Raw genomic sequence first — 15879 nt, forward strand, 5'->3', positions numbered from 1 at the left:
AATTTGTTATGTCAAAACTGTTCAAGTTATATCAATGAAACTTTGTAATTAGTCATTCAGCACACTTCCCAATAACCGTGCTAAATTTCATTGCTCTACTACAAAAAAATAAGGCATTTCACTCCGATCCCCACCTCTCCCTTTAAAAACAGTAGCTTCTCAACGACACAGTCGTATTTAAGAGCAGCAGTCAGAGGTCTCATAGATAGGTCTCACACAGCACAAATATGTCAGTTCCGCATGTACGTCAAATCTCCCAGTTTCGAATGGCCATTTTTACAGGACACAGCTTCAATAAGTGTGACTAAACTTCAATGCAATCCCCCTTTTTTTCTTGTAATGGCATCGTGCATTTGAAAAATACATGACTTCGAAAGTGCCTATTGTGGCGCCAGACTTTTTTTTGTGTGCCAGAAGTATTCACAATATTCGCTTTGAAATTATTCTAAAAAAATTGCTGTCGACTTCGAACCAAAAAATTATTATTGATGCTGATGAATTTTTATGGCGCAAGGGCAGCTTTGGCCAAAGAGCGCCATGGCACAAGGTAGTCTTCACTGCACAAGGTGGGGTCAAAGACCCGTTTCCCAAGCATTTCACCCCAAAGAAGACGAGCACCAGGCAAGGGAAAGCTTGTACCCATTTATCACCGGTGGGTACCCGGCGGCACTGGGGATCGAACCCAGCACCTCCCGCATGCGAGGCGGATGCTCAAACCACTAGGCCACCGCTGCAGTAAAAATTATTATTCACACATTCCTAAGTTTGAACAAAGTGCAGCAGTGAATCAACTGTTAGTTTTCGAAGTCTTACTTTTTTCAGTAAGACTTCGAAAACTAATAGGAAAATTTTACAAGGACACTCAACATTTGCCGACTAGGAGCATATGAATATTTGGAATTTCGAAAACAATTGAACATCTTTGTTATTTGGTTTGTATTTTATTTGAGAAAAGAGTGTTTGAAGTTGTTCCAATAATCTGTAGTGACCAGATACTGCCAACTCCCATAAATATAGCTGTCCCAAAACCACAATAGCTGGGCAAATTATCCAAACATTGAGGTGAAATGTGTCGTAAAAACAGTACAAAGGTGACCTCTTCGCTTCCTTCTCGCATCGTTTAATGTGTGGACCGGTCACATTCTAACACTGCTAGGCTCGGACCTCGAGCAAAATTCCGCCAGTGGGCTTTCTCACATGCCACACGTCATGAGAACAAGATGGCCAGTCACCCGCTTCTAACAATCACAGGGCAAAAACATCTGTTGCTTTATTTATCGTTCCATAATGAGTTTTATACTTAACGGCCACACCTACGGCACTTGTCCTGTTTCCTTTGCAACCATTCTAGTGTGAGCTCTGCTATCTCATTTTGATCAACTCTGACGTGCATGAAAGCCAACTTTGAGGAATTTTGCTAGGGGGCCGAAAGCAAAGCAGAGTTGCAATGTTACCGTCAGGGCAAGCGATCATGTAAAATTCTCATCTCTGCATGGGGCATTGTAACTCACGTGCCTCTGCTGTGCGCGTGATGGAAGGAAGGTGTGACGACGGCAAAGGGAGGGCCCCTGTGGCTAGGTCAAAAGTTAGCCCGGCCTTGTAGTTTCAACTTGTGAGCTTCACAGTAAGCCCACAGTGATGGCGGCTGTTGGCTGTGCATTTGCCATGCACTAGTTTCTGAGGCCGACTGTTGGGTTGCTGGCAATTTATTTTTATTTTTTAGAACCAGTCTGGCTGTACCAGTGTTAAGCCCATTGTGCCTTGGCAGTGTGCACTGGGCAGTTTTCTTTTTAGTTGTTTTTAACTGGCCTTTCTACCTTTGTGCTGGTGTTAATTTGCTTTCCCGTTGCTTATGTCACTGTCATTTTACCTGTGCCCTGGAACTGCGCGCTTGTCACGGGCTGTTCACTTTTTGTGCAGTGGAGCCGCCACAGAAGGCTTCACCTCATTTTCACATTTTTCCTGTAGAGAGAGATGGAGTCTGAATTAATAAGGACTTACTACCCATTTATTTTATTCCGGACGTACCGATCCCAAGCCAGGATCTTACCTTAACTTGTGTGCCTTGTCCTGGTGGCGAGAGATAGCTTGGGAAGAGCAGCATCCCCACGGGTGGCTGTGAGAGCCTATTTAATTTAATTCAGTTCATTAGATAAACGCACTGGCCGCAACCTGTGGCCACACAATGGGCAGGTGTTGAGAGAGGGGAATCTCCTCTTCACATAGGGAGGGGGAAGAGAGAGAGATGGGGGGAGTTTTACGGCGGGAACGGAAGAACCCAGAGGGTGGCTGCCGTGGAAGGGGAGGGCGGAGGGATGCACAACCACAGCAGAATGCAGGGTTATAGGGTTAAACTGAAGCCATAACAGCGTTCGCTCATGCATGCACTGCCTTGCAGGTTCCTCATTTGTGGCCAGAACGTGCCTCATGCCCTGCAGAGTTCTTCCTCGTGTTCAGTGTCCACCACTTGTGGCGCTCCGTCGCCAGTGAAGCCCACCACGCCAAAGAAGCTGCAGGTGGACCTGGTTCGAATGACCCCAATCTCTACGCTGACACCCATCATCAAGGTGACTTCCCTCTCAGTCAATCTTGGGGCTGTCATTTTCATGAAAAGGCTGTTTTGGTCTTTTTGACATCCAGTTTGAACAACTGTGCATTGTGGAATGTAGTTGATTCGAACACCCACTTTATTCAAACTGATGCTTTGGTCCAGTCAGCATCAGGTGTACTTTAACCCTTTGAGGGTCGAATATTTTTTTTTAAACTTTCCCAGATGGTCAGATTAATTCATTGTGGATTTTGAATGTAAAAAAAAAATGCGTAAGGTCGGCAAGAAATAGTAAAATAAATCTGGAGCAATATTTTGACGTTCAATAGTACTTCAGAGTGTGGTATTGCCTGAAACGCGGGTCTAAAAATAGCGCCTTGTCGCAGTCTGCACACGTAAAATGGGGAAGAGTCATCGCTGTCGGGTGCCAAGAGAACGGGCAGTGTATTCGGCCATATCGCCACTTTGTCCTGCATCTGAAGAGCTCGAAGGAAAAACAGAAAACAAGGAGAGCGAGAATACCCCGTAATTGTCGGTGATAAACAAGTTAAGAGCAGAGCCAATAAAGATGGAAATGAACTTCCACGGTCCTTGCAAGGGAGTGCCGATAAAGATAGAAATCAAGTTTCGCGTGCCTCTATTGGGATCATGCGGTGAAACCGAAACCACGAAAGGGCGTTGCCGCAGACCGTGCTACACACTGAAGCCAGTGACCAGTTCTGTTTATCTCCGTAAGAAGGTAGCACAAACAGATTTCAAACGCTTCTTGTAAGTTCTAGGAAGTGGCAGCACCTCCCAGTGAGCATGCATCGTCATTATGGTGTGAAATTTCAGTCGGAAGGTTGAAACCGTTCCCAAAGACCTTGTGGGACGGAAAACCGCCGCCATACATATACGGCAAAAACCCTCAAATGGTTAAAAGGCTGCTGTTAATTTGAACAGATTTTTGGTTTCCTTAGAGTTTGAGTTGTTGAGAGTCAGTTTTATTTGAAAGAAGCCAACTGTCATTGAAAGCAAGGAACACATAGAGGAATGTTTTCCATTGTGGTAATGTTGATTTGAAATGAAAATTAGCTCCGTAATCATTTCTAATTGGAGAGAATTGTACAAAAAGTAGAAGAAAAGACAGCCACATGCAGCCGGTGGGATCTGAACCCATGACCTTTTCATGTCGCATGCAATGCTCCAGAAGCTGAGCTATTGTATTGGCTGTCTTGCCTCCTATTGTAGGATACAACTTAAGAGGAGACGCGGGTCTTGAAACGGTGAAAAAAGATGCGCAAATTTTGATTTTTAAAAAATGGCATATTAGTATTGAGTATACTCTGAAGTACCTACCTACGAAGTTTCAAGGTATCATTCAACCTTCAGCTACTATAAAATCAATATATTTGATGCCTAAGAAGCTCCAAATGGGGAGTTCGGAGCACATGCAGCTGAACTTCGCGCCCTGTTCAATTCAGGAAGAACTGAGCTATGGAGCTATGCTATTCCTTTATGGTCAGTCGAATATGTCAAATTTGGAACTATAATGTCAGTTAATTATATTTCATAATTACGATGCTTTGATATCATTGAACATTTTTCTGTAGTGATATTATATCTAAATTACAATACCAATAGCATAGCTTTGCATGGTAGGCTTTTGACTTAGCTTCTTTTCAGTCGAAACCAAAAAACACCGAAGGAAAGCGTCTTAATTGCCCATAAGAAATTGCGCTATTAGTAGGCCTATGCAAATATTTGATAATTTAGAATATTCAGTCGAACAGTAAAGTATTCGATATTCAGTTCGAACCGAATGTTTGGTATTTGAAATCTCGAAGTATTCGTCCCGAGCAAATAATGTTTCCGTAACTCTTGCTCATGCAGACGCACATTTCGGCGGTCCACGAGCCATGGCATAGTCTGGTTCTTGTGCTGGAAGTTTTTGGGCTAGGGCGCTTTGCATATCAAGCATCGACATCACTCTGCGGCGCCATCTTGCGGCTCCGAGGGGCCGTCACTTCACACCGAGCTGGGGCAGGCTGCTACTTCGAATTATCCAGTCAGTTTTGCATTAAACATAGCGGGACCGCAGAAATTCTTCGAACTATCTGGGATTTCAAATTAACAGAGTTCGAATTTTCGAGGTTTTACTGTATTCGTTGTCATGTAACATATATTTGGACATGCGTAGCTTGCTCACATGTCTCTTTTGGGTGCATTTTTGTTTAGACTAACAAATTTTCTGATCCTTTCAAGTTCATCTTAAAGGGGCTCTGAAAGGGGCTCTAATAAAGTTGCAGTATGGCTGGGTTGTTAAAGCACGCCTCTTCACGAATACTGTCCAGCAAGAAATTTTCTAATGCGCTTTGTACAAGCTGAGTTATGTGCAGTCAGAATTTGAATTTCAGCATCTTCGCGCTTTTCCCTCTCCTCTCGTCACTTTTTGCACGCTGGAAGGTTGGCGCTCCTCCGCCGGCCTCACCTCTGGGAAAGAGCTTCCTCACGCGCCGGAGCTACATGGCTGATTGGCCGCGGCCACGGTAGCTGCCTGACATCTGAAGGAATCTAACCAATAGCCACCTCTCAACATGTATACATAGATGCGAGCGACAGAGGAGGGTGCAAGCATGAAAAAGTCGCCGGGAAGGACTTGTCCAGTTTCGCACGTGATTGTGGGTCCTCTGCTGCGTGTAGAAGTGTATTACTTGGCTCATGTTTTCGTGACAACACAATGCAGTGATTAAGCGAGTTGATGTGCTTTCCTTGGAAGGTTTTTCAGAGCCCCTTTATAGGGAGTCTACCGTATTTATTGGGTGTGGGGCCTATTTATGGGACCTCCAACTGCTGGTCTTATCTATGGTCCCACTGTGTAGCTGTTGCTTTTAAGTGGTGGCTTTATGGATGCCTGCTAGGTGTATGCATCCTACGTCTGCATGCCCAGCACCACCTCATGTCAAATATCGGAAAGAGGCACCCATCTCCATGTAATCTCATACTCGTGCCATTGAACTTGATTAGCGAATTTCACACAGGGAATAGTGGCTGCTGCAGCGGCAGCCAGCCAAAACTCGTCCCGCGAAAGTCGAGGGGGACCACGTGCCCTCTAGTTTATGCACACAACTGTGCCAGTTCCAGCATGTGTGCATCACAGGTAGTGCGAGCACAGCCACCTGGCAGGCACAAATCTGGGCAGCGTGCTTGCGGCTGCTCGCATGTGCTGCCATGAACATGCGCAAACCTACTCCAGCATGCTTGCCAATGCATATGCTGGATGCAGGGATCACACCTTGCCATCTCCCTTGTGCATAGATGTAACTGTGGTCTGCGAGTGATGGCGTTGCATTTGCAGAGCACAGGAGAACTTTGACAAGTTGAAATGCCTGTTATAAGAGAGACTGTTAATCAAAATTCAAATGTAACGTGTACTTTATTACGAAATATCTTTTATACCCAATGATTGTTACAAAAGGAGGTCTGCCAAAATGGGAGAGATAAGGCAGCCAACCAAATTTTTGAAAAAATGTCTTATTTCTCACTGTCTGTTACAGATGTTGTTCTTACAATGGGGTTCAACTCTGTGTGTAGCCATTGTATGAACCTTATTTTCTCCCTATCACAGCACTCATTCTCAACCTGTAGAGGTCACATGCATAATGCATTCACTGTGTCCGTGTCGGCTGGTTGGCTTCCTACACTTTTTCTGTGTCAAGCGTGGATGACCCCTGATGAGCCTTTAGAAGTGAAGGAGGTTTGAGTACAGGTGTAGCGTACTTTGGTGGTCGGATCTTTGCAATGATGTTACAAGACTTTGTTACTCAAAATGTACTTGATCACAAGAAACAGTGGTAACACATAAGGCACTTTAAGAGTGGATTATTAGATTTCACATGTGTTGCTGCTTCTTTGGCAAGTTCTGTGTGTGTTTGCATTAGTTTCTTTGCAAATTTTGGTCTGTAAACCATTATATTCAGACTGCTAGCTGCAGTAGCAGGCATCTGCTATGATGTGATGGTGCTAACATTTGCATATATTGCAACCCGGTGGGCAGGTTGCGTTGACGTCGTTGATGTCAATGTCACCTGCCATGGTTGCTCAGAATCCAGTCGCCAGGTTGCCACCATCTCTGACATTGGTGGGATTTTCGTGGGACAATAACCCTAATGTTAAAACTGCAACAGCTGTCGCCCAAATCCACATCATGGAGAGTTAACTGGGCTGTCACATTTCTGATGTATGGCTTCCGTCAGGGGAGCCTCCTGTGAGCAGCTGTGCACGGAAAATGCAGAGCCAGCAGAGGTTGGCGCACACACTTTCCTCTCTGCAGACGATGACTCACGCTGCCCTGGAGGAAGTGGTGGACTCGCTCGTGCGGGTGGCATGGGCGGCTGCTGCGGGCCAACTGCGGCTCGCCAACTCTCCCCTGCCCACCCGGGAAGGCACCCACTTCATCACGAGCTCTGCAGGACGGCGTAGCCGACAGAGCAGTACAGGTAACCCAGAGTGGCTGGGGCCCCCTACCACAGCAGCGCTTTTGTTGAAAGGCCAGGGGGAAGTAGCAGCTACTTTTCTCAAGATACTTTCTCTCGATATTTTTTTCGTTACCATTCAAGTGTAGTTGTAGCCAAAGACCTGCCATGCGGAGCTGTGCGGTGGAGTAGGGGCGCTTGCGGGAAAAAAAAAATTGGTTTTGACAGAAAATGTATAATGTGCATTTATTATGCAAATACATCCATTGCCCAAGATTTCTCGAGTACCACGAAAATCGTGCCATGGCATTGGTTTTGAATTGGTGAAAGACCCAAGCTGAGAGTTTTTTTTTGAAAAATAAACATTGTTCATAAACTATTCAGTTTAATCTGTAAGTGTTTGGTCCAATGTCACGACAGTGAAGCTTCCGCTTCAGCGAAATCTTTTGTGGTTCCGCTGAATTTCGTTGTAGCGGAAAGCAGAAGTGGTATTGATCGATGTGCTTGCGTAGGACCACAATGAAGACCGCGCAGTGTGTCATGGCATGAGAGTTTCCGGGGCTTGCGTGCTCTCTGTTGCAGAATTTTTTGTCCATGGCCGTTCATACTATTCGAGACCTTGTGCCATAGCCCCAGTGTACTTTGTGACGGTTGCATTGTCTTCATTCGTACAAAGCGAGCATTCATTATAAGTGGGCTCAACTGTACATAAGGTAAATTGTTCTTCCTCAGGTAGTGGCACGAGTAGTGGCAGTGATGGAGAGAACTCACTGGGCCTCCACGGCGGAATCTGCGTGAGCCAGGACTCTGTGGACCGCAAGGACGCACTGCTCGCACAGGAGGCTCTTGGCTTCCTCTTCTCCTGCCTTGAGCTCAGGGAGGACGTCTCAGGTAACCTTGCATTCTGCACCTGCTTGTGCTGGCACCATGTACTTGTACCACTGAAAAAAACCTAGACACTGCCCAGCCTGGGTTGCAATAGAAAAAGGAGCCCATCAACACGTTTGTTGTCGCTTTCGGTTTGCTGACATCGCATGACATTACATGCCTGTCATGACCACGTGTCGTGTCATGCTTGCTCATACACCTCATCATACATACCAATCGTGTGTGATCACTTGACCTGACTAACCTAACCTAACCTAACCCAACTAAAGCCAACCGAACCGACCATTTGTGATCACGTGACCTGACACTTGGCATCCTACTAACCTAACCTAACCTAACCCAACTGAACCCAACCGAACCGACCATGTGTGATCACGTGACCTGACACTTGGCATCCTACTAACCTAACCTAACCTAACCTAACCCAACTCAACTGAACCCAACCGAACCGACCATGTGTGATCACGTGACCTGACATTTGGCATCAACCTTGGTGTGACACCGGATGCTGCCAAACGAGCTCCTTATACCTTTCAGAAAAGTATATGCGACTAATGTAGAAACCTGGATCTTTTGAGCGGCTGTAAGTGGCTTTTCTGCATCACCAAGAAGCCCCCCAGAACAAAAACTATTTATATTTTCCCCCCACCTTTCGAAACAAGACACAGTGTGTGCTTGAATGTGCTGGGAAAACTCATTTTTGTGCGTCCTGTAAATGCAGGCACTGCTTATAAACCAAGTCTGCTCAGTGCTGGTGACTCTACTATGGTTCTCTTCCCCTCTCCTTTGCTTCCTTGGACCCCTTCACTCTCTCGATCTCCTTCATGCACGTTACTGTTTCCACTGTGATGGTCAGTTTGCTGTATCATGTCATCCCCTGCTCCTCCTTTCTCTAGTCCTATTCATAAGTTCTCAGGGTGTGTGAATATTCTAAATTTTGAATCTGAATCGAATACCTTATATTCTTGAGTAATGAACCCACTTTTTTTTTTTTTTCAGAAAAGTAGACATCAATTTGGGGGAGGGTTCATTGCGCGGAAAAAAAGTTTAAACAGATTTTTTTTCGGGAGATACGGAATTTCATATCTTGCGTCCACCCATGCGCCCACCTGCCCACCCGTCTGTTTTTCTGTCTGTCCGTCCATTCATCCATCATCAACAAAAAGAAATTGGAGCGGACACTTAAGCTCCGCCTTAAGGGCATGACTCGGTAGTGTTAATGAGTGAGTGACCGTATATGCAGAATTGGTCATTCCCATTTTTGCATTCATGGATCTGTGGGAGTCCTCACACCACTCCTGGTGCAGTGCTGCAGCGGTTAAGCGATGCGTCACTGCCCTGCGATGGAAGGCTCTGCCACCGGTGGGGCTTGTGCAAACCAGGTTGCTCTTCCCAATCAACCTTTCACGACCAGTCATTAATTTAAGCGGCACATGTCACGGTGGTCAGTTTGCTTACAGTCTTGCAGCCAGGTTGTGATGACGCCGCAAGGTCACGGCACCTGGGTGGGCCACCTAGGTTGCTTCTCTGGAGGTTTTTTGCTTATAACACCGACAACGACAACGGCCTTTGCAGAGTGGGAACCTTAATGCTATCATTTTAAAAGCATGCAGTCAGACATATTCGTATCACCGATGTTTAGCGTCGTTAACTTTTGAAATGTTAACGTTACCAGGCCCATGGCGACTACACATGGCCAATCGTGCGCAGTGGCCATCGGGGAAGCCAGCCAGTTCAAAAGTAAACCGTCATAGATTAGGCCTCAGGTTGTGCACTGTTTGGCTGTGTAATCAAGTAAGGTACATTCCTGTGTGCATAACTTTTCTTTACATGGTGCAAACTAAAGACTGATATAAAGTGATATTGTTTAATTTGGGTTGCAAAGACCATAAGCTATAAAACCTCGTTAATTCGAACTCTGTTTATTCGAAATCCCGCGTAATTCGAAGGTTTTCGGTGGTCCCAACAGTTTGCATGCAAATTTTGCCGGATAATTTGAACAGCCAGCGCGCCCTCATCCGGATAATACGTCAATTTAAGCCATGGCCTCCGTGATTTTTCTATAGTGCCAGTCTCTGAGGCCAGTATAGTTGCTGGAGTGGAAGCCATGCGGCACTTTAAATCAACTTTCTGTCCGGTGCTTTGTTGTGCCGCAGTGATCTGCACCGGTTTTAGAGGCTAGCTTTAGTTGACAAAGCAACAAGCAGGTGCCACTAGGTCAAAATTTTTCTGGTTCCGTTTCCGTTTTTGTTGTTTGTCTCGCTTGTGGCAGGCACTGCTCGTTGTTCTTTATTGTTCGGTGCCGCGACCAGGCGAGTACTGTGCTCTGCTAGTTCTTGACCACGTGCGCGGTGTTAGTGTTAAGAAAATGCCGAAGTACAGAACTCTGACTCTCTGCCAGAAAGTGTGCCTAATTGAGGAGGCTGAAAAATGGACGAGCTCCAAAACGCAGTTGGCGGAAAAGCACAAGGTGCCTTTATCGACCCTTTCGACTATATTGAAAAATAAGACGAAGATCCTCGAGGCCTACGGGAAGACGCATTCGACGAAGTGGACAAGGATTCGTTTTCCTACGTATCCGGACGTTGAAGACGCCTTGATAAAGTGGCTTCAGCATGCAAATGCAGCACACCTGCCTGTGAACGGCACGCTGCTGCGCGAAAAGGCCGATGAGCTTGCACTGCGGCTGGGCCATGAAGCATTTAAGTGCAGCAACGGCTGGTTGTCCAGATTTAAAGACCACAATAACCTCAAATTCGTGACAGTGTGCGGCGAAAGCGGGAGCGTCGACCCAAATGTTGTCGAGAATTGGAAAAAGCATACACTGGCTCCGCTGCTTCAGCAGTACGCGGAGGACGATGTTTACAACATGGACGAGGCCGCATTGTTTTACAAAATGCTGCCTACGAAGACGTTTGCCCCAAAGGATGCGGTAGTCACGGGAAAAAAACAACCCAAGGACAGAATAACCATTCTGTTTGGTGCGAATATGTCCGGCAGTCACAAACTGCCGCTGCTGATCATAGGAAAAGTGGAGAAGCCTCGGTGCTTCAAGAACGCACGACTTCCTCCTAAAGATGACGTGCTGTACAGAAGCAACAAAAAGGCTTGTATGACGGCAGCGCTGTTCGAGGAGTACGTGAGGCACCTTGACCGTAAGTTTGCTGCCGCGGGACGAAAAGTTGTTTTTGTTGTTGACAACTGCCCAGCCCACGCCGACATCCAGAACTTGACAGCAGTTAGGCTTGTCTTCCTGCCGCCGAATGTTACAGCTGTGTCGCAGCCTATGGACCAAGGCGTTATTCTGCAAGCGAGGAAGATTTATCGCTGCGATTTGCTTAAAAGGATCTTGTTGTGCTATGACAACGGCAAGCAATATTCCGTGGACCTACTGGGTGCCATTTGCCTAATCGTGTACGCCTGGAAGCAGGTGGAGGGAGATATGATCAGGCGTTGCTTTATGCACGGCGGTTTTTCCAAGCAACAAGATGACAGTCCCGAGGATGCATCTGATGCCAGCTGCACACTGGATGATGAAGGAGAGTTATTGTGTGCGCGCATGACCGACTTCGACGAAGAAAACGGTGGTGGGAGCAACGGATTGACCTTTGCGGACTATTTGAGCGCCGAACTTGATGCCCAAACGTCTTGTGCCGACTTGGAAGGAGAAATATGTAAAAACGGGCCTTCCAGCGAAGGTGAAGGCGATGTTGAGCCCGCCCGAGCACCAGCTTTAGCTGCAGTCGTCGAGTCGCTGAACGTTGTGCGCAGTTTTGTGGAGTGTAGCGGCGGTAACAGCGAATTGCTGCGCACTGTAAGCAGACTGGAGGACGCAGCCTACGGTGCGGCTAACTACCGCGCCAAGCAGTCGCGCATCGATGACTACTTCAAGTGACCGTTTTTCAGGCGAAATAAAGGTGCAGTGTTGATACAGCCACGTTTTGTACGTTTATTTCTCGTTTTTCATTCATTTTTGATAATTCGAAAACCCGGTTAATTCGTTGATTTTTCGCGGTCCGACGGACTTCGAATTAACGAGGTTCCACTCAAAAATGACTGCAAAATTTTCTTCTGAGGTTTTTTTTCCTCTCACACTGAACACTTGTTTTTTTTATGAATACTTTTATTTATTTATGGATAAATAACAAATAAAGATTTCTGGTAATCATTTCAATATTCGAAGCCATTATTTATTCATATTCGATTTGTAATAGAAAATTTCAATATTTGCACACCCCTAATAATAATGTTTCTCATGTTTTCATGCTATGCACGACAGCAATAAAAGAAAACAGAAAATGAGGGCATGAACTAAAAGGGTGCATTTGTAAAAGAAAGGAATATACTAGTATGTTAGCCCAGGTGCTTGAGCAGTACCTGCAGGCAGTGAGTTGCATTCCACAGTTGACTGGGCAAGTGGCAAGTTTTGGTACCATACTGATTTATTTATTCATTATTGTTCGAGGGTACTTATGTGAGATATTATGTGAGTGCTGGGTATGTCAGTGCAAAAAAAAAGTCATGCATGATTTGCAGTGATGAATGACACTGGTTTAAGCTGTTGGGCATAAGCTTGATGACAAATTTAAAGAGCCGCAATTGATCGCCACCACCTTGGTCACAAGGTCATTCCGGTAGGCCAGCCAGTCTTTGCTGAAATGTTGTGGTAGAGGCATATTCCGGGCAATTGTTGTATAGCTGATGTCTGTTGAGCATTGTATGCATGGAGAGCATTGCATTCGATGCATCTTTCTTCACAAGAGGACGCTTGTGATTATCCCTGCAGCCTGGTTCTGTGAGCTGCGTTGCGTGCGTGACTTTGTGCTGGACGTGCTGCTCGGCTGTGGAAGTGAGGAGGTGCGGTGTGCTGCGCGGGACGGCCTGCACCGGCTGAGCCGCACAGTGGCCGGCCAGACGCCACTGCGGCCGTTTCTGCTGCAGCTGCTGCTCAAGGCCCATCTGCCCCTCTGGGTTCCCTCCAGCTACACCCGCGGGTCTAACCAGAGGTACTTCTGCGCGTGTCTTGGCTGGGCCTGCCACACGCTAGGCTAAGTGGGACAAAAAGAAATAGTATTGGCATTTCCTCATTGCATCTCGCAGGTCTTTCTCTGCTCCTTGCTGTGGGCTTCTTTGTTTCAGACTTTTTAAGGGACGTGATGTGTGTATCTCTGCAGTGTTTTTTTATTTTTATTACGCCTTTCCCATCTGTGTTCTGTTCACCCTTGCGGCTCATAGGCGGGAAACATGGGGTTTTAAAGCGAAAGCTTTATTGGCCACAAACTCGCGATTTCGCCGTGGTGGTACTCCATCGAGGCACGTGACGTCACAACGCGCGCCTCGCCGCGGAAGGTTACTGTGCTTCGCGCGCTCGCCACGCCATCTGGCATGATGTCACACCGCGCCGCTGGCCGCCGCCGCCGCTTTGTAGGACGTGACACCGCGTTCTTCGTCGTTGCGCTCGCCTCGACAGCTGCGTCGCATGCGTGATAAGATGTCACAGGATTGAAAAGGAGAGCTGGCATGTGCCGCACCCACAGTTTAGGCGACAGTATGGACGGCGACAATTCTGATAAGCTGGAGGAGGCCTGGAATCAACAGCGGAACGAGATGAAGACGAAACGAATCACCCAGGAAACAGACGAACAGTGCGTCGAACAACTGGCTAAACGCCGCCGTGAATAGGTCGCCGCGAGACAGGCACGTTTAACATCCGGTGTCTCGCACGCTAGCAGCAGCGACAGCAGCCGGAGGAGAGACCTGAGTCCTGCTTCACTGAAGACGGCCCGTGATGAACGATGGAATGCGACCCAGAGACTTCAGCGGCGGGCTCAAGAAATCGAAGAACAATGTGCGGTTAGTCTAGAGAATAGGCGTAAGAGTGATGCGGCCCCTTCAGTCCTTGGATAGCCTCGGTGCTGAAATCAAACATGGACCTACAGGTCATACTGGACATTTATGCCTGTGCTTCATACGTTGTGAAATACGTGAACAAGGCCAACCGGGGAGTTTGACACTTGCTTTCGCTACATACAGTGGAACCCCGATTATACGACTTTCTCGGGACTGCGAAAAAGCGTCGTAAAATGCGGGCAGTGTAAAATCCAAACATAAATTATGCCTATAAAAATACTACTTTTTTCGCGCGACGAATTTATGAGAAACTTCAGTGTAAACTACTAACATGCTCTGCAGGGCTTGGTAACCGAAATTACCAAAAAAGTAAATGCGATAAGAATTAATGCTGCAGTACAGGTACCAATCATGCTTTATTCAAACGGACCTTTCCGGCACTCCACTGCCCGCTGCCGCAATTCCCGCCAGCCGGCGCAAACTTTAAAAAAATTCGGTCAGTTTCTTTTGGACCTTATTTGATCCATGAACTTGCAAAAGCTTTCTTTCAAGTTGGGCAACGTCCAAAAGGAGTTTCTCTGCGGCGTCGCTTGAACAGATGAAGTTCCGGATGCCGTCTATATGCCGTAGCACCTCGGCGAACGTGGTAGGCACAAGCACGGCATCTGTGGTGTCGTCGTTGTCCTCATTCGATGTCGCAGTGATGTCGGCACTAGGCAAAGCCTCTGCGATTGCATCATCCAGCGACACCTCGCCGCAGATCGCAACGTTGTTGTCGGCCTCCACGTACTCGGCGAAGGTCGTGGTGAGGTTTAAATCCTCGAAATCGTTGTCGGCGAAGCCTGCATCGGCCTCAAGCGGCATCGAGGTCGTTGCGTCTCCAGCAGAGGAGGCAGTCTCTCGCTTAAAGCCACAGTGCTTGAACGAGTTGGCGATTGTGCTTTGCGACACTGCGTTCCACGAACTGGCAATAAAATGCATGGCGTCGAGCTCAGTGATCTTTCTTTACGACTCGCTGCGCTCCATAGCCGCCAGCCGACACTGCACTAACCGCTTCCGGTTGGACAAGCGATTGCGGGTCGGTGGGCTGGAAACGCTGATTGGCCCAAAAAAAAGTGACGTCACGCCTCTAACGTCATGGTCACGTGACTTTTAATGACGTCATGTCCGGTTGGGGACAGACACATTTTCCCTAGAGTTTTCTCAGAATTCCCCACGTTTGTGACAGCGTGCGCGGGATAAAGAAGCGCATCTTTACCTCCACCCCACCAAGTTCGACCACTTTGCCGAGCGGGGTGCAGTTGAAGAACCCTTGCCTAAATGCTCCCGCCATTCACGTTTACCCCCCGCCTCCCCCCCCCCCCCCCCCCCCCCCCCCCCCCCCCCCACGACACTTTCCCGAACTCGGATGTTTTGTCGCCTTTTTTATGTTTATTTTTTGTGTTTGCATGCACTGTGCACATGTCTCTACTTAAGCAAACTGCGCCGCTGATTCCACATTGACTATTCCTGCCGAAGAGGCTCCAGCCGTCTGCGCTTTATTCTGGTTTTTTTTACTCGTTTTGGCCAGGGGCACGCGAGTACACGCATCTCCGCGAATCCTCCACCGTCTGCTTCTGTACTTGCCGCCGCTCTGCCTTGAGGGGCGACCATTCTCTCCTCCCGCTCCTCGTTTTCCTTTAATTCTCTCTTTTTTTTCTGCACGCTCCCAGCGGCTTTTTGGTGGACAGGGTGCCACAGCGCGTATTCGTTTTCTATTTATTACTCTTTCTTCCTTTTCTAGTATTTTTCTTTTCTGCCCATCTTCTTTCCAGCACCCGATTGCTTGTTGCTATTTTCATGTGGCAGACTTGTGTGCCAATTACAACTCCTCAAGAACGGGAGGAAGATCGCTGTAACTTCAGTCTTGAGAAAGGACAGGCTCTGTCCGAAATGTCGACTCCAAATAAATCTGTCTAAATGACGCGTCTCTCAACTTTGCATATATATATATTTAGTTACCCTTGATGTAGTGTCTCTGTACACAAACATACCGCATGATGATGGCATCCGATTCTGGTCGCATCCTATGGAAAACACAAAAACGATGATGCTCCTAGCCAAATTAAGTACCATCGCTGCACTTACTGATCTGGTCCT

At 47.2% G+C, this 15879-nt stretch overlaps 1 protein-coding gene across 1 annotated transcript in view; it reads left to right on the top strand.

Annotated features, from left to right (window-relative positions):
* LOC144110741 (ubiquitin carboxyl-terminal hydrolase 24-like) overlaps positions 1-15879 on the top strand; it is a 276311-nt gene that overhangs the window by 138152 nt on the left and 122280 nt on the right. The window contains 4 exon segments of the mRNA XM_077643811.1: positions 2399-2567; positions 6861-7026; positions 7735-7893; positions 12677-12896. Of these exon segments, the coding sequence (XP_077499937.1) occupies positions 2399-2567; positions 6861-7026; positions 7735-7893; positions 12677-12896 (714 nt within the window).

This window comes from Amblyomma americanum, chromosome 11 (assembly GCF_052857255.1).
Source record: "Amblyomma americanum isolate KBUSLIRL-KWMA chromosome 11, ASM5285725v1, whole genome shotgun sequence".
Taxonomy (NCBI): domain Eukaryota; kingdom Metazoa; phylum Arthropoda; class Arachnida; order Ixodida; family Ixodidae; genus Amblyomma; species Amblyomma americanum.